The sequence below is a fragment of the Dipodomys merriami genome, unplaced genomic scaffold, assembly GCF_024711535.1.
Source record: "Dipodomys merriami isolate MVZ:Mamm:240054 unplaced genomic scaffold, mDipMer1.0.p SCAF_613, whole genome shotgun sequence".
Classification (NCBI taxonomy): Eukaryota; Metazoa; Chordata; class Mammalia; order Rodentia; family Heteromyidae; genus Dipodomys; species Dipodomys merriami.
Genome location: NW_027206195.1, coordinates 286,951 through 304,494, shown reverse-complemented (window position 1 = coordinate 304,494; position 17,544 = coordinate 286,951). Strand labels below are relative to the sequence as shown.

General features: G+C 49.6%; 1 protein-coding gene across 4 annotated transcripts in view; it reads left to right on the top strand.

Moving 5' to 3' along the window:
- LOC138814814 (msx2-interacting protein-like) overlaps positions 1-17,544 on the top strand; it is a 72,017-nt gene that overhangs the window by 52,276 nt on the left and 2,197 nt on the right. For all 4 annotated transcript variants that reach the window (XR_011368098.1, XM_070003891.1, XM_070003890.1 and 1 more), the window contains exons 6-12: positions 1,062-1,213; positions 2,806-2,931; positions 3,304-3,417; positions 5,031-5,144; positions 7,605-7,705; positions 8,437-16,543; positions 16,970-17,467. Coding sequence is in view for 3 of the 4 variants with exons in the window: in XM_070003891.1 (XP_069859992.1) it covers positions 1,062-1,213; positions 2,806-2,931; positions 3,304-3,417; positions 5,031-5,144; positions 7,605-7,705; positions 8,437-16,543; positions 16,970-17,467 (9,212 nt within the window). In the remaining variant the exon portion in view is untranslated. The remainder of the gene's footprint in view (positions 1-1,061; positions 1,214-2,805; positions 2,932-3,303; positions 3,418-5,030; positions 5,145-7,604; positions 7,706-8,436; positions 16,544-16,969; positions 17,468-17,544) is intronic.

Here is a 17,544-nt window from a genome sequence, read left to right as displayed (position 1 = left end):
GCTGGAGGCATGACTCAGTGGTTGAATTACTCCCTACTAAGTATGAGGCCCTGAGTTCAAACTCCAGTATTGCAAAATAAATAAATCAGTCAAAAATCAATAAAACTAAATGGGTAAGTATCATTTTCAGGCTGGGGTGTGGTTTAAATAGATACAGTGTTTCTCTAGGAAATGAAAGGCCTTGAGTTCAAGTTTAACACATTGAAATGTTATTCAATTTCAAGTTTATTTTCTTTAAAAAATTTTTAATTAGCATATATTAGTTATACAAGGGGGCTTTCATTATGACATACATACCTACAATCAATATGGAACCTGAGTATTGAACTCAGGGCCTCATGCTTGCTAGGCAAGTATGTTACCATTTGAGCCACCCTCAGACCCTTAAGTCCATTTTCTATGTTGAAATCTAAGCAAATTCAATTCAACCTTACTTTTTGTAGTAGGTTTCTTCAGCCTTTGTTTTCCTATTTCTCAGTTAATAAGGAAGCCATTGTGCTAATGGTGTTTACAGTTTTTCAGTTTGTGGGAGTGTTTGTTTAATCCCATTCTTTCTGAGCTCATGTTTTTGTTTTTTGGTCCGGTCGTGGGGCCTGAACTCTGGGCCTGGGCGCTGTCCCTCAGCTCTTCAGCTCAAGGCTAGCACTCTACCACTTGAGCCACAATGCCACTTCTGCTTTTTTCTTCTTATGTGGTGCTAAGGAATCGAACCCAGGGCCTCAAGCATGCAAGGCAAGCGCTCTACCACTGAGCCACCTTCCCAGCCCCTCACTTACTCTCTGAATCCAAGTTAGTGTGCTTGTGTGCTCTCTCTCACTTGTTCTCTCTCCCTCCGCCCCTCCCTCTCTTTCTCTCTCCCGCTCCCTCTCTCCTCTTCTATCTTCTATCTACTCTAGACAAGGTCTTGCAGTGTAGCCTAGGCTGACCTTTTGGCCTTGGGTACTGGGATTATAGTTGTGTGTACCATCACACCTGGTATGAGTTTGTAAGCAGATTTTACATATACGTAAGTATACCTTGCAGTTTCCTTCTCTGTTTACTCTTCCCCATGCCACTTGCAGAAACAGAAAGTGAAAATGAATTTCGCCCTTTGGATGAAAGGATAGATGAGTTTCACCCCAAAGCAACAAGGACTTTGTTCATTGGCAACCTTGAGAAGACCACCACGTACCATGACCTTCGCAACATCTTCCAGCGCTTTGGAGAAATTGTGGTATGTTGCTCTGATAACACAATTCTAGGTCTTTTTCATGAAATATAAAGCATAGGAAAGACATTTATTGCTGTAATAAATATTTTTCTCATTTGCTTTTTTTTGGTGCCAGTCCTGAAACTGACCCTGGGCTTTCCACACTCTGCTTGAGTGAAAAATGCCAAGGACTGGCGCTCAGGCCTTGAGTTCAAGCCTTAGGATGTACATATGTGTGTACATGTACACATATACACACACGAACACATGCATGCTACTGCTTGGGTAGTGTCCCTGAGCTGCTGCTGCTGCTGCTTTGTTGTTGTCTGGTGAGGAAGCTGTCGCTGAGCTCTTTTGCTCAAGGCTAGTGTCCTACCACTGCTCACGCTTGCAGTTTTTGAGTGTTTACTTGGAGATAAGAGTCTCATGGATTTTTTTTTTTTTTTTCCCTGCCTGGGCTGGCTTTGAACTGTGATTCTCAGCTCTCAGCCTCTTGAGTAGCTAGGATTATAGGTTCATGAGCCATCTGTGCCCGGCTAAGATTTCATGTTTTAACCCATGTTTTAAAAACATTTCTTATTTCTTTATTGGTAACATTTTTCTCAGTATGTCTTAAAAGGTCTTAATTCCTAAAGGGATTTTTTTTTTTTTTGCCTGTTCAGGAGCTTGTACTCAGTGCCTTGACACTATCCCTGAGTTTGTACTCAGGGCTGGGCGTTATCCCTGTTTGCCCAAGACTAGCACTGTACCACTTGAGCCACAGCTTCAGGCTAGTACTCTTCCATCACTGACTTCTAGCTTTTTTAGTAGATTATTGGAGATAAGATTCTCACAGACTTTCCCATCTGGGGTGATTTGAACCATGATCCTTAGATCTCAGCTTCCTGAGTAGCTAGCATTATAGGAGTGAGCCAGTGGCACTCAGCTCCTAATAAAGGTTTCTGAAGGGAATTATTAGGATTTTTACTAATTGACTATGACTAATTTTCTTTTCCTTCCTTCCTTCCTTCCTTCCTTCCTTCCTTCCTTCCTTCCTTCCTTCCTTCCTTCCTTCCTTCCTTCCTTCCTTCCTTCCTTCCTTCCTTGCTTTCCTCCTCCTCCTCCTCCTCCTCCTCCTTCCTTTTTTTTTTTTTTTTTTGTCGGTCGTGGGGCTTGAACTCTGGGCCTGGGCACTGTCCCTGCACTCTTCAGCTCCAGGCGAGCACTCTACCACTTGAGCCACAGCACCGCTTCTGGTTTTCTAGTGGTTTATTGGAGATAAGAGTCTCATGGACTTTTCTGCCCGGGCTGGCTTTGAACCATGATCCTCATATCTCAGCCTCCTGAGTAGCTAGGATTACAGGTGTGAGCCACTGGTGCCTGGCTTGACTCTCTTTCTTAATTACCATAAATTCTCTAATTCTGGTATCATAGATTTAAGCTTGTAATTTTGAGTTGTAGTGCAGTTGCTCTTCTGCAGAAAGCTTTAGGTGGGATGGGTTTCATGGTTTGTGAACTAAGTGGTTATGGGGAACATAACTCTTTGGAGAAATAGGTACTCTGTATAGACGAGTTATTCTGGTTTTTTTCTTGTTAGCTTATTACTAAGTGATATTGATGCACTTTTTTTTTTAAAGGATATTGATATTAAGAAAGTAAATGGAGTACCTCAGTATGCATTCTTGCAATACTGTGATATCGCCAGTGTTTGCAAAGCTATTAAGAAGATGGATGGAGAATACCTTGGAAATAATCGCCTCAAGGTAAATGTATTTTTATGGTGCTATTAAGATTTGCTTTGTTTTTAAGATCTGGAGATTTTGTGCCTTATCTGAATTTTTAAGGGTTAATAGTTTTAGATAACCACAAAGGAGATGCACTTCCTTGCATTTCATACCATCAGACTAGTGCGACTGATACATACTTAGGCAGGCAGGTGGCACTCTTGTTTCGTTTTAGTCAGGTTGTTCTCACTTAAGATGTTGATTTGGGGAGTTTAGGGTGTGGCTCAGTAAAATATGTGAGGCTCTGGGTACACACACACAGAGCTCAGTAGTACTGTGCACATTGGTAATTGATAAGATAGTTGAATAGTAATTGTAAGTCTACTAATAGATTTCTCTTTTTATATTCAGCTGGGTTTTGGAAAGAGCATGCCTACAAACTGTGTATGGCTAGATGGGCTTTCTTCAAATGTGTCAGATCAGTATTTAACACGACATTTCTGCCGATATGGGCCTGTGGTGAAGGTAGGTGGGGGGGGGGCTGTCATGTGGTCCTTATTTGCTCTGACTCCCTTGGTGTTCTTTCCTTTCAGTCACAGTTTCTAGTGCTGCCTTTTTCCTTCCATTTAGTAACTTGTGTCATATTTTGTCCATTCAGGCATTTGTGTCTGAGACTGGATTTAGAAAAGTATTTTGAAGGGCTGGAAGTACTCCTCTTTGATAGTGTTTGCCTAGCATGCACAAAACCTTGAGTTCAGTCCACGGCACTGTAGAAAGGAAACCGGAGGCGGGAAAGGAGGAAACTGTTTTGAACTAGCTGAGACTTTTGAAATTTATGAAACTGTTCCAAAGTTAAATAAAATGTTTTTTAGAGTTGTGTCCCCTATGTCTCCTCCCCCCCCCCCCCCCCCCCCCAACTAGGTGGTGTCATTTGAGCTTTTTTGCTCTACCACTTGAGCTTCAGCTCCACAGCTGGTGTTGTTTTGGTAGTTAATTGGAGATAATGAGTCTTATGGACCCAATTGCCTAAGCTGACTTGGAATGGCAATCCTCATATCTCAGCCTTCTGAGTAACTAGGATTACAGGCATGAGTCACTCGCACCCATCTACATACTTACCTTCCCTCCCTCTCTCCCTCTCTCCCTCTCTCCCTCTCTCCCTCTCCCTCTCCCTCTCTCCCTCTCCCTCTCTCCCTCTCCCTCTCTCTCTCTCTCTCTCTCTCTCTCTCTCTCTCTCTCTCTCTCCCCCCTCTTCCTTCCTTCCTTCCTTCCTTCCTTCCTTCCTTCCTTCCTTCCTTCCTTCCTTCCTTCCTTCCTTCCTTCCTTCCTTCCTTTTTTTCTTTTTTCTTTTTCTGTCAGTTGTGGGGCCTGAACTCTGCGCTTGGGCGCTGTCCCTCAGCTCTTCAGCTCAAAGCGAGCGCTCTACCACTTGGGCCATTTCTGGTAGTAGTTTATTGGAGATAAGAGTCTCACAGACTTTCCTGCCCAGGCTGGCTTTGAACCACAATCCTCAGATCTCAGCCTCTTGAGTAGCTAGGATTACAGGTGTGAGCCACTGGCACATGGCTTTTTTTTTTTTTTTTTTTTTTTTTAAGTGAAAAGTAGAAAATAGTCCAGTGGTAATGGCATGTCTATAATCCTAGCTACTGAGGACACTGAGGTCTGAAGATCCCTGTTCTAAGTCAGTCTGGGCATACAGATCTGTGTGTCTCTTACCTCTTATCTCCAGTTATAACCAGCAATACAAATGGAGGCTCAAGTTAAATGTGTCTTAAGTGGTAGAGAACAGCCTTGGGAGAAAAAGCTAAACAAGAATGCAAAGGTCTTGAGTCAATCCTCCCAGTGTAAGCACATACAAGGAAGAAAAGAAAAGCAATTTACTTAAAGTATAATAGTCAATATGGAAATCAAAGTAAAATATAGGAAAAAATAAAGGTATAACATAGCTCAAGTCACGATATTCATGATTTGATGTGGTCACATTTTATTGTGTGTTTCATCAGGAAAAGCCTGGAAATGTGTTGGGCAAAATGTACATAATGAATTTTCTTGGCAGCATTCTTGGGACTTAGTGTATCATTGGGGCTGACACTAAGCCCAGTGGATGAGGATCTTTACTGGTTTTTGTTTTTTTACAGGTGGTATTTGACCGCTTAAAAGGCATGGCCCTGGTTCTCTACAATGAGATTGAGTATGCACAAGCAGCTGTAAAAGAGACCAAGGGGAGGAAAATCGGTGGGAATAAGATTAAGGTGTGCAGAATGATTTTAAGTAAATGCAAACAAAATTATCTTCAAACCTCACTCCATTAATAACTGGAATTTGTAGGCTGTCAGTGAAGAATGATTTATAGAACATGACTTACATGTCCTTGGTTTTAGGAGGATATTGAGGTTTTTGTGTTTGGCAATAGGCACAGGTACTTTTCATAATGTTCTCTAGTTCAAACAAGCATCTTCTCCCTCCCTTGGATACCTGACTTAGTGCAAGCCCACCTATAGGTTCTATCTCTGAGTATCTGCACACCTAGGGTATGGCGTCAGTGGTCAGCTTCTCTAAGGACCTGTCTTCCTCTTTACGTCTCAAGAGTGGGAAGACATTATAAGCACTATATGCTTAGTTTGTTTTGCTTACATGATAGTTAAGGTTGGAGGGAATCCATACTCTTTTTTTTTTTTGGTCCGGTCGTGGGGCCTGAACTCTGGGCCTGGGTGATGTCCCTCAGCTCTTCCGCTCAAGGCTAGCACTCTACCACTTGAGCAACAGCGTCACTTCTGGTTTTTTCTTTTTGCTTATGTGGTACTGAGGAATCGAACCCAGGGCCTCATGCATGCAAGGCAAGTGCTCTACCACTGAGCCACCTTCCCAGCCCCATGGAATCAATACTCTTAATAATTGATAGTTAGATTGAAATAAAATGGTAAAGATACTGTTAGATAAATAGGTACCATATGCTTTAGTGACTGAGGTCTGCCTGTTTGAATAAAGTTTAAACGTTCTCCCTTTTTCTCTTGGAATTGTTCTCTCAATTTTGTATATATGTATTTGTCAGTCATGGGCCTTGAACTCTGGGCCTGAGCGCTGTCCCTCAGCTCTTCAGCTCAAGGCTAGCGCTCTACCACTTGAGCTACAGCTCCACTTCCAGTTTTCTGGTGGTTTATTGGAGATAAAAGTTTCACAGACTTTTCCTTTTCCTGCCTGGACTGGCTTTGAGCAGAGATCCTCAGATCTCAGCTTCCTGAGTAGCTAGGATTACAGGTGTGAGCCACCAGTGCCCGGCTTCATTTTTTTTTTTTTTTTTGTTGGTCGCGGGGCTTGAACTCTGGGCTTGGGCTCTGTCCCTGCGCTCTTCAGCTCAAGGTGAGCGCTCTACCTCTTGAGCTACAGCGCCACTTCTCCCGGCTTCAATTTTGTGATAATAAAGATCACTTGACTTAATGGATGCAGTTATTTAATTGCCTATCAAGAATCCTGACATTTGGGGCTGCGAAGTTGGCTCAGTGGTAGAGCGCTTGCCTTGCATGCCTGAGGCCCTGGGTTCGATTCCTCAGCACCACATAAGCAAAAAGAAAAAAAGCCGGAAGTGGCGCTGTGGCTCAAGTGGTAGAGCACTAATCTTGAGCTGAAGAGCTGAGAGACAGCGCCCAGGCCCAGAGTTCAGGCCCCACGACCGGACCCAAAAAAAAAAAAAAAGAATCCTGACATTTGTTTCCGTTTTCCATTTTACTTTTTATTTTCTTTCTTTTTGTGCCCATTCTGGGGCATGAATTCAGGGTGATGTCCCTGAGGTTTTTTTTTTTGTTTGTTTGTTTGTTTGTTTTGTTTTGTTTTTTTTCCCTCAAGGCTAGCACTCTGCTGCTTGAGTGACAGCTTCGTTTCTGGCTTTTTGCTGGTTGATTGGAGATAACAGTCTTAGAGACTTTCCTGCCCAGCTGGCTTTGAACCTCTACCTTCAGATTTCAGTCTCCTTAATAGCTAGGATTACAGGTGTGAGTTACTAGTGTTCAATATTTTTTTAAAGTAGTACTGGGGTTTGAACTCAAGACCTGGAGCTTGCAAGGCTGGTTCTCTACCACCTGAGCCATGCCTGTACCCTTCTGTTTTTTGTTATTTATTTTTATTACTACTAATTTCTTTTTGAGAAAAGATTAAAAAAAATTAAAAAGGCCAGTGCTAGTGGCTCATGCCTATAATCCTAGCTACTCAGAAGTCTAAGATCTGAAGGTCTGCAGTTTGAAGCCAGCCCATCAGGAAAGTCTGTGAGACTCTTAACTTCCAATAAACTACTAATTGAGCTGTGGCTGAAGTGGTAGAGCACTAACCTTGAGCAGAAAAGCTCAGGAACAATACCCAAGCCCTGAGTTCAAACCAAAGACCAGCACCAAAAAAAAAAATTTAATTAAAATAAAAAGCCAACTCTGGCCTTGAACTTATTATTCTCCTGTTCCAGCCTCCAGAAAGCTGATGTTACTTGACCTTTCCAGTCTTTGGATGGTGCTCTTAAATTACATTTGTCAGGATTTCTGTACAATTTGAAACATTTCAAGTTAACAAAATTTAGTTTCTGTTAGTGTTTCATTTGAAGTAAATTGCTGTTTTCTGAGTTCAACAGGGATATAATGTGAAAAATTTTCAAGTTTGATAATACTTTTTCATAATTAAAATCTGAAATTTAGGTTACCTATTTCTTTCTTTCTTTTTTTTTTTTTGAGGTTGATTTTGCGAATCGGGAAAGTCAGCTGGCATTTTATCACTGCATGGAGAAGTCAGGCCAAGATATCAGAGACTTTTATGAAATGTTAACAGAAAGAAGGTATTGTTACTTCATTGTGTATTAATTGTTTCCAGTACTGGGAATCAACCCAGTGTCTTGTGCATGCTAGACTAGCACTGTACCTATAAGCTACATCCCCAGCCTAAGAAGATAATAAATTTTAAACACAGGTATAATTTTGTGAATGCAGTTTTCATGTGGCTTACAAGGGTGTTAGGATACTGTTTTGATTTCTCATTGAATTCTCCTATAACTTGAAAGTGTTACTGTTTTGTCAGAGTTAGGTTCCATTAATTTCCAGGACAATTCAGTGGTTCTTTTATTTATCCCTGTCCATTGGCCTTTAGCTCCTAAAGCGAGGAGGGTAAAATTTGTTAGGGCAGTGTCACTATACAGGGGCTTAAACTCAAGTCTGTCTGGAGTTCTACCACACATCTACTTCTGGCCTTTTGCCAGAATTGGGGATAAGGAGTGTTGTGGAATTTTCTGTCCTGACTAGTTTTGAATTGTGATCACACATCTCACCCTCCTGAGTAGCTATGATTACAGGTATGAACCACTGGCACTCAACTTTCTATTTCAATTGTTGAGATTTAATTTCCAAAATTCTTTATAAAAATGGACTAGCCAAACTTCAGTGCTCAGAGCTACATGGGGTTAGGAGCGGAGAGCTGGTACAGTTTAACAAGTGATTAATTGACACCAGAGTTTAAAACATAGAACTCTCTGATCTCAAACATCTAACGTTAGGTATAATCTCTTTTTGGCAGAGAGGAACGAAGGGGATCCTATGACTATAACCAAGATCGGACGTATTACGAGAGTGTTCGGACTCCAGGTACATATCCTGAGGACTCCCGGAGGGACTACCCAGCCCGAGGAAGAGAATTTTATTCAGAGTGGGAAACATACCAAGGAGACTACTATGAGTCCCGCTACTACGATGATCCTCGAGAATACAGGGATTACAGAAGCGATCCCTATGAACAGGACATTCGGGAATATAGTTACAGGCAAAGAGAACGAGAGAGAGAGCGTGAAAGATTTGACTCTGAGCGGGACAGAGACCATGAGAGAAGGCCCATTGAGCGAAGTCAGAGTCCTGTGCACTTGCGACATCCACAGAGTCCTGGAGTATCTCCCTCGCAGTCAGAGAGGTTGCCGAGTGACTCAGAGAGGAGGCTGTATAGCCGGTCCTCAGAGCGGAGTGGCAGCTGCAGCTCACTCTCCCCCCCACGGTACGATAAACTGGACAAGTCTCGTTTGGAGCGCTATACAAAAAATGAAAAGACAGATAAAGAGCGAATTTTCGATGCTGAGAGAATGGAAAGAGAGAGGCGCTTAACACGGAAGGAGAAAGTGGAAAAGGACAAACCTGACAAACAGAGACGAAAAGGAAAACTTCATTCCCCTAGTTCTCAGTCTTCAGAAACTGACCAGGAGAATGAGCGCGAACAGAGCCCTGAGAAGTCAAGGAGTTCTAGTAAACTGAGCAGAGAGAAAACTGACAAAGAAGGAGTGGGGAAAAACCGCCTGGAGCTAATGCCTTGTGTGGTTTTGACTCGAGTAAAAGAGAAAGAAGGGAAGGTCATTGACCACACTCCACTGGAAAAGCTGAAAGCCAGGCTTGATACCGACTCCGCCAAGTCTTCTGTTCTGGAACAGAAAGTTCAGGCCTCCCAGACAGAGCCTGCAAAATCTGACTCTAAAGCAGAACCTGCTAGAGGAAAAGTGGTGAGGGAAAAGGTGCTTAGCCACATGGAGGTAGCAGATAAGGAAGGCAGGCCTAAGCCCAGGAAGCCTCTCAGGCCAGAGCAGACCCCTGAGGGTCTGAGTGCTGTGGACCTGGAGAAGCTGGAAGCCAGGAAAAGGCGATTTGCAGATTCCAGTTTGAAAGCAGAAAGGCAAAAACCAGAAGTCAAGAAAAGCAGTCCTGACATGGAAGATGCTCGTGTACTTTTAAAAAAGCAAGCTGACTTGTCATCGAGAGATGTCATCCTGCTGCGGGAGGGGGAGTCTGAAAGGAAGCCTGGGCGAAAAGAAATTCTTAAAAGAGAATCTAAAAAAATCAAACTGGACAGACTTAACACCGCTCCCAGCCCTAAAGACTGTCAGGAGCTTGCTAGTGTCTCTGTTGGGTCTGGCTCAAGGCCCAGCTCAGACCTGCAAGCAAGACTGGGAGAACCAGGGGGTGAATCTGTGGAAAATCAAGAATCTCAGTCAAAAAAAGCCACCCCCTCCAAACCACAGCTCAAACAGCTGCAGCTCTCAGATGATCAGGGACCGGAGAGAGAGGATGGCAGGAAAAACTGTTGCAGTCTTCGTGAAGAAACATCTGAACGCAAACCAGGCCAAGAGAAACCACATGTGGTAAATACTGAAGAAAAAATTGGCATTGACATTGATCACACACAGAGTTACCGCAAACAAATGGAGCAGAGTCGTAGAAAACAGCAGATGGAAATGGAAATGGCCAAGTCTGAAAAGTTCGGCAGTCCTAAAAAAGACATTGACGAATATGAAAAGCGTAGCCTTGTTCACGAGGTGGGCAAACCCCCTCAGGATGTCACCGATGACTCACCCCCCAGCAAAAAGAAAAGGATGGATCATGTTGATTTTGATATATGCACCAAAAGAGAGAGGAATTACAGAAGTTCACGCCAAGTCAGTGAGGATTCTGAAAGGACTGGCTGTTCTCCCAGCCTCCGCCATAGTTCCTTCCATGAAGATGATGACCCCCTCGGCTCTCCTAGGCCTACAGCAGTAAAAGGGTCTCCTAAAGCAGATGAAAAAGGTCTCCCCTATTCTAATGTAACAGTGAGAGAAGAGTCCTTAAAATTTAATCCTTATGACTCTAGCCGGAGAGAACAGATGGCAGACATGGCCAGAATAAAGCTGTCTGTCTTGAATTCTGAAGATGAGTTAAATCGTTGGGACTCTCAAATGAAACAAGAAGCCAGCAGATTTGATGTGAGTTTTCCAAACAGCATCATTAAGAGAGATAGCCTACGGAAGAGATGTGTGCGTGATCTGGAGCCTGGGGAGGTGCCTTCTGATTCGGACGAAGATGGCGAGCACAAATCCCACTCGCCCCGCGCTGCTGCAGTGTATGAGAATTCCCGGCTGTCTTTTTTATTGAGAGACAGAGAAGACAAACCACGTGATCGGGAAGAAAGACTTTCTGGTTCTTTAGAAAGGAACAAGTTTTATTCTTTTGCACTGGATAAGACAATCACGCCAGACACTAAAGCTTTGCTTGAACGAGCGAAATCTCTCTCTTCATCCCGAGAAGAAAATTGGTCTTTTCTGGACTGGGATTCCCGATTTGCTAATTTTCGAAACAACAAAGATAAAGAAAAGGTTGACTCTGCTCCAAGGCCTATTCCATCTTGGTACATGAAAAAGAAAAAGATCAGGACTGACTCAGAAGGGAAAATGGATGATAAAAAAGATGATCATAAGGAGGAGGAGCAGGAAAGACAGGAACTGTTTGCCTCTCGTTTTTTACACAGCTCCATCTTTGAACAGGACTCCAAGCGGCTGCAGCATCTAGAGAGGAAGGATGAAGACTCTGACCTCCCTCCTGGGAGGTCCTATGGGAGGCAGGTATCTGACGGACCACACACCACAAGCGAGTCAGTTCAGGAGCCGGTCGTTCTCTTCCACAGCAAATTCATGGAGCTCACAAGAATGCAACAGAAAGAAAAAGAGAAAGACCAAAAACCCAAAGAGGTTGAGAAGCAGGACAATACAGAGAACCATCCCAAGACCCCAGAATCTGCTGTGGAGAACAAAGAGTCGGAGCTGAAAACCCTACTCCCAGCCAGGCTTCCCAGTGTCCCAGCTGTAACTGCAGAAACAGCATCATCCATGCCCGAGAAGACCAGTGAGCGGGTAGCCGAGGCATCTCCAGTGCCTCTGGAAGAGAAGCCTGTGGAGCCAGCTGCTGTTCCCGAAGAGATAAAACCAGGAGCTGAGCTGGCACCTGTTTCTGGGGAACAGCTCGAACAAGTAGATGTGCCCCCACGAGCAGACAGTGGCCACGAGGCTCCCGTGGCACCTCTCACTGTGGAAGATACCTCACCTATGGACCCCCCGCCAAGTATGGACGCCAAGCCTCCCACTCCAGGGCCCTCACTTTCCCAGGTGGAAAGCAATATGGATCCAGAGCCTGAGAGTCCCCAACTGCCTTCCAAACCGAGCCAGAAGACTGAGGACGCTGAAGAGCCGAAAGCAGAAAGGCTAGACATAGCTTCGAGCATTGACCCTGGAATCAATCAGAAGGCTGAAGTTGCTCCTGAGGCTCAGCCTCAAGCTTCTGAGGATGCAGAGATTGATCCTCCCATTGCTGCAAAAGATAAGAAGCCAAACAAAAGTAAGCGCTCCAAGACGCCAGTTCAGGCAACTGCAGCAAGCATCGTGGAGAAGCCAGTCACGAGGAAGAGTGAGAGGATTGACCGGGAAAAGCTAAAACGGTCCAGTTCTCCGCGGGGAGAAGCACAGAAGCTTCTAGAACTGAAGATGGAGGCAGAGAAGATTACAAGGACTGCTTCTAAACACTCTTCTGGGGACACGGAGCACCCTGAACCAAGTCTTCCAGTCAGCCGAACGAGGCGTCGGAATGTCAGGAGTGTTTATGCAACTATGAGTGACCACGAAAGCCGCTCTCCAGCCAAAGAGCCCACAGAGCAGCTGAGAGTGACCAGGAAGAGATTAGAGAGAGAGCTTCAGGAGGCTGCGGTAGTTCCCGCCACCCCTCGGAGAGGACGGCCTCCAAAAACACGCCGGCGAGCCGAAGAGGATGATGAAGCTGAGACTAAAGAGCCTGCAGAAACACCCAGACCAGCTGAGGGGTGGAGGTCCCCGCGGGCTCAGAAAGCAGCTGGTGGCCATCAAGGGAAAAGGGGGAGAAATGAGCCTAAAGTTGAAGCAGAGCGAGCAGAGGCTGCTGCTGAGGCGCGGCACCAGGTAAACGTGAAAGAGGGCAACACCAGATCCAAGGGGGATAAAGAGGAAGCAGGAAGTGACCCGAAACGAGACAGAAAGGAAATGGTCACCAACAAACATGTGCCTGACTTTGAAGCCATGGAAAAAAGGCCAGTCCCAGAAAAAAACTCCAAATCAAAGAGAGGAAGATCTCGAAACGCACGCGGTGCGGTGGACAGAGCTGCGCATCTGAGAAGTGTGGCAGTGGCCGCCAGTCCCAGTGTGGCCCTTGCAGGGGGGCCAGGGCAGGCAGTGGACAGGGAAGCTGGGATTGTGGCAGTCTCCCCAGAGAAAAGCGAGAGTCCCCAAAAGGAGAGTCGTTCCTCATCCCAGTTGAAAACCACTCCAGTGGATCCCGACAGGGAATCGGGGAGAGAGGATCTGTCTGCCCCCCGGCTGTCTGCAGAGGTGGCTCAGTTGGCCAAGCAGATGGAGCTGGAACGGATGGAGTTGGAGCGGGCTGTGGAGAATATCGCAAAGCTTGCTGACACGGCCCCCCGTGGTACTTATAAGGCAGCAGCTGTGGGAGCTGTGGGTCCTACTACGGAGGACAGGGACAAACCCGCCCCTCAGGCCAGTGAAACAGAACTGGCTGCGGCCATTGGTTCCATCATCAGTGACATCAGTGACTCCCCTGCCCCGCCCCCTTTCCCTGCGGACTCTCAGACAGATCTGCAGTCCCCAGGGGAAGCCACAGAGCCTGAGACCCACCAGGCCGTGTCTGGAATCGTAGAGGCTGCTTTGGAGTCTTCTAGACCTGCAGTCAGTGCCCCTGTCCCCTCAGCAGGTGCCAAGGAGGCTGGGGGAGATGGCAGTGACACCTCTCGCCTGCCCCGGCAGGCCAGAGGGTCCAGAGAAGGAGCAGTCGCTCTTGTCCGCAAAGACAAAGGGCGCCAAAAGACTACAAGGTCCCGCCGTAGACGAAATACAAACAAGAAGGCCAGCGCTGCAGCCGAGCCTCCCAGCGCTGCAGCCGACCCCCCTGCCACCGTAGAGACAGAGACTGACCAGGCTCAGGGCGAGAGCCCCACTGTGAATGAGGAGACCACGATCCAACCCCCAGACTCACCGCAGGAAGACACACAGGCTGAAAAGCCCCAAACTACCCCTCCTCAGGCCTGTGCTTCTGACCCGACCAAGACTCCACCCACAGAGGGTTTGCCTGAAGACAGCAATACTGAAGAGAAGACGCCCCCCAAAGTACCCACATCCCCGGCCCTCCCCTCCCTGTCCCAGCCAGCGCTGGCTGATGACGAGGCCCAGGCCAGGTTCAAGGTACATTCAATCATTGAAAGTGACCCTGTGACCCCACCCAGTGATTCGAGCCTACCCCTGCCCATACTTCCTTCTGTGACTGTAGCTAAGCTTGCTGCCCCTGTCCCCTCCGGGGCTGTCCCACACCAGAGCCCCCCAACAAAGCTAACAGAGTGGATCACCAGGCAGGAGGAGCCGCGGCCTCAGTCCACCCCGTCTCCAGCTCTTCCCCCAGACACAAAGGCCTCTGATGTGGATACCAGCTCCAGTACGCTGAGGAAGATCCTTATGGACCCTAAATACGTGTCTGCCACAGGCATCACGTCCACCAGCGTCACCACAGCTATCCCGGAGCCTGTGAGCGCCGCCCCTGCGCTGCACACGGCACTGCCCCCTCCAGTGGAAGCGAAGAAGCCTCCCGTAGAAGAAAGCCCCGTGGTTCCAGCCACGCAAGCCGCCGACACGCAGGCCTTGCAGCTCCCCGTGACCTCGGACAAGGAGAAGGTGGCTCCAGTCATCGCCCCCAAAATCACATCTGTGATTAGCCGGATGCCTGTCAGCATTGATTTGGAGAACTCACAGAAGATAACTTTGGCAAAACCAGCACCTCAGACCCTGACAGGCCTGGTGAGTGCCCTGACGGGCCTGGTCAATGTCTCCCTGGTCCCTGTGAACGCCCTCAAGGGCCCTGTGAAGGGCTCGGTGGCCACGCTGAAGGGGCTGGTGAGCACCCCTGCGGGGCCCGTGAATGTCCTCAAGGGGCCCGTGAACGTCCTCACCGGGCCTGTGAACGTCCTCACCACGCCGGTGAATGCCACGGTGGGCACGGTGAACACTGCCGCGGGGGCAGCGACAGTCACAGCCGCCACGGTTGCCTCCGGGGGCGTGACTGCCGCAACGGGCACGACCACTGTGACCACCGTGACGACCATGACAGGCGCCGCCGCCGCCGCCGCCGCCGCCCCAGTGGCGAAAAGCAAGCAGAGGTCAGGCAGCAGCGAGAACAACCGCTTCCACCCCGGGGCCATGTCTGTGATCGATGACCGGCCCGCAGACACGGGCTCCGGGCCGGGGCTGCGTGTGAACACTTCGGAAGGGGTTGTGTTGCTCAGTTACTCCGGGCAGAAGACTGAGGGCCCACAGAGAATCAGCGCCAAGATCAGCCAGATCCCTGCAGCCAGTGCCGTGGATATCGAATTCCAGCAGTCCGTGTCCAAGTCCCAGGCGAAGGCCGATTGTGTCACACCTTCGCAGCCCACGCCCAAAGGCCCTCAGGCCCCTTCTGGCTTTGCCAACGTGGCCACCCATTCCACCCTGGTGTTGACGGCGCAGACCTACAACGCGTCCCCTGTCATTTCATCCGTGAAGGCCGACCGTCCGACCCTGGAGAAGCCCGAGCCCATTCACCTCTCTGTGTCCACGCCCGTTACCCAGGGTGGCACAGTGAAGGTTCTCACGCAGGGCATCAACACGTCCCCGGTGCTGGTGCACAACCAGCTGGTCCTCACCCCAAGCATAGTCACCGCCAACAAGAAGCTCGCTGACCCCGTCACTCTCAAGATAGAGACCAAGGTCCTTCAGCCAGCTAACCTGGGCTCCACACTCGCCCCCCACCATCCCCCAGCTCTGCCCAGCAAGCTCCCGACGGAAGTGAACCATGTCACCTCAGGACCTAGCACCCCGGCAGAGCGGGCGGTCTCCCACTTGGCAGCCACCAAGCCAGAGGCCCACTCTCCTCGACCCAGCGGGCCCACGCCGTCCTTCCCGAGGGCAGGCCACCCCAGCAGCACCGCGTCCACCGCGCTCTCCACCAACGCCACGGTCATGCTGGCTGCAGGAATCCCCGTGCCTCAGTTTATCTCCAGTATCCACCCTGAGCAGTCCGTCATCATGCCACCCCACAGTATCACCCAGACTGTGTCCCTTGGCCACTTGTCCCAGGGCGAGGTGAGAATGAACACACCCACATTGCCTAGCATCACCTACAGCATCCGCCCAGAGACCCTTCACCCTCCTCGGGCCCCCCTGCAGCCCCAGCAGATAGAGGTCAGGGCCCCGCCCCGGGCTGGCACACCCCAGCCGGCCCCTGCCAGCGTTCCCGCCCTGACCTCCCAACACCCGCCTGAGGAGGAGGTGCACTACCTCCCCGTCGCCCGAGCCGCAGCCCCCGTGCAGTCCGAGGTGCTGGTCATGCAGTCTGAGTACCGCCTGCACCCATACACCGTGCCCCGCGACGTGAGGATCATGGTGCACCCACATGTGACTGCGGTCAGCGAGCAGCCCAGGGCCACCGAGGGTGTGGTGAAGGTGCCCCCTGCCAGCAAGGCCCCCCAGCAGCCAGCCAAGGAAGCTGCCAAGACATCAGATGCCAAAGCAGCCCCGGCCCCCACCTCAGCTCCTCATGGCGAGGCCCGCATCCTCACCGTCACCCCCAGCAACCAGCTCCAGGGGCTGCCTCTCACCCCACCGGTGGTTGTGACCCATGGGGTGCAGATCGTGCACTCCAGCGGAGAGCTCTTCCAAGAATACCGGTATGGCGACATCCGCACCTACCACGCTCCAGCCCAGCTCTCTCACACCCAGTTTCCCGTGGCCTCCTCCATCGGCCTGCCCTCCCGGACCAAGACTCCGGCCCAGGTGAGCAAGGCAGTCTCAACTTTCTCTGTGCGTGCACTCGGGCATCCCCCATGGCATTGAGGTGGAGATAACAGGAAGTCAAGATGGTGGGCGAGGTGCGGGCGAGCCACACAGGCCCTCCAAAGGGGCTTCCTATCCGCAGTGGTGGTCGCGTGTGAGAGGGTCAGATCGTGACAGAGCGAGCTTTGGCTGTGGGGAGGAGCTTCGTGGGAGTGCCTGGCCCAGTGGATCCTGCCTGTGGAGTCAAGAGGGAGGTAGTAGGCAAGCAGCTGGCCAGAAGCCACGCTGCTGGCTCATGCTCGCTCCCTCCCGGGCACACAGAGGAGCCTTTTCCCGGGTCCCGGGGGGGGGGGGGGTTCTTGGTTGGGTTGGTGGCAGGGCTTGGTGGCTGACACTGACTGTCCCTCTCTGCCTTCCCACCTCTAGGGACCCCCGGAAGGTGAGCCCTTGCAATCCATACCTTCCGCACAGCCTGCCTCACCCATGTCATCAGCACAGCCTGTCCCGCCTCTGCCCTCCTGCCAGCCCGCGCCACTCAGCCAGCCTGGCCAGCCACCCAGCAGCAAGAAGCCGCAGGTCTCCCAGGAGGCAAAGGGGACCCAGACTGGAGGAGCAGAGCAGCCTCGCCTCCCGGCTGTCCCTGCAAGCAGGCCTTCAGAGCCCCATGCTCAGCTTCAGCGGGCACAGGCAGAAACAGGCCCGGCGTCTCACCCTTCCCCTGTGTCTGTCACCATGAAGCCTGACCTCCCGGCCCTGCCCCCTCAGGCTGCCCCAAAGCAGCCGTTGTTTATCCCCACAACTTCAGGCCCCAGCACCCCACCAGGACTGGCTCTGCCGCACACTGAAACCCAACCAGCCCCTAACCAAGATTCTTCTCCGCACCTGACTTCCCAGAGACCTGTGGACATGGTCCAGCTTCTGAAGGTAAGTGTGGCCGCCGCTGCCCTGCCACCCTTAGTTTGCAGCCTGGGTCCGGCGCTGTCCAGTGTGGCCACCGGCTC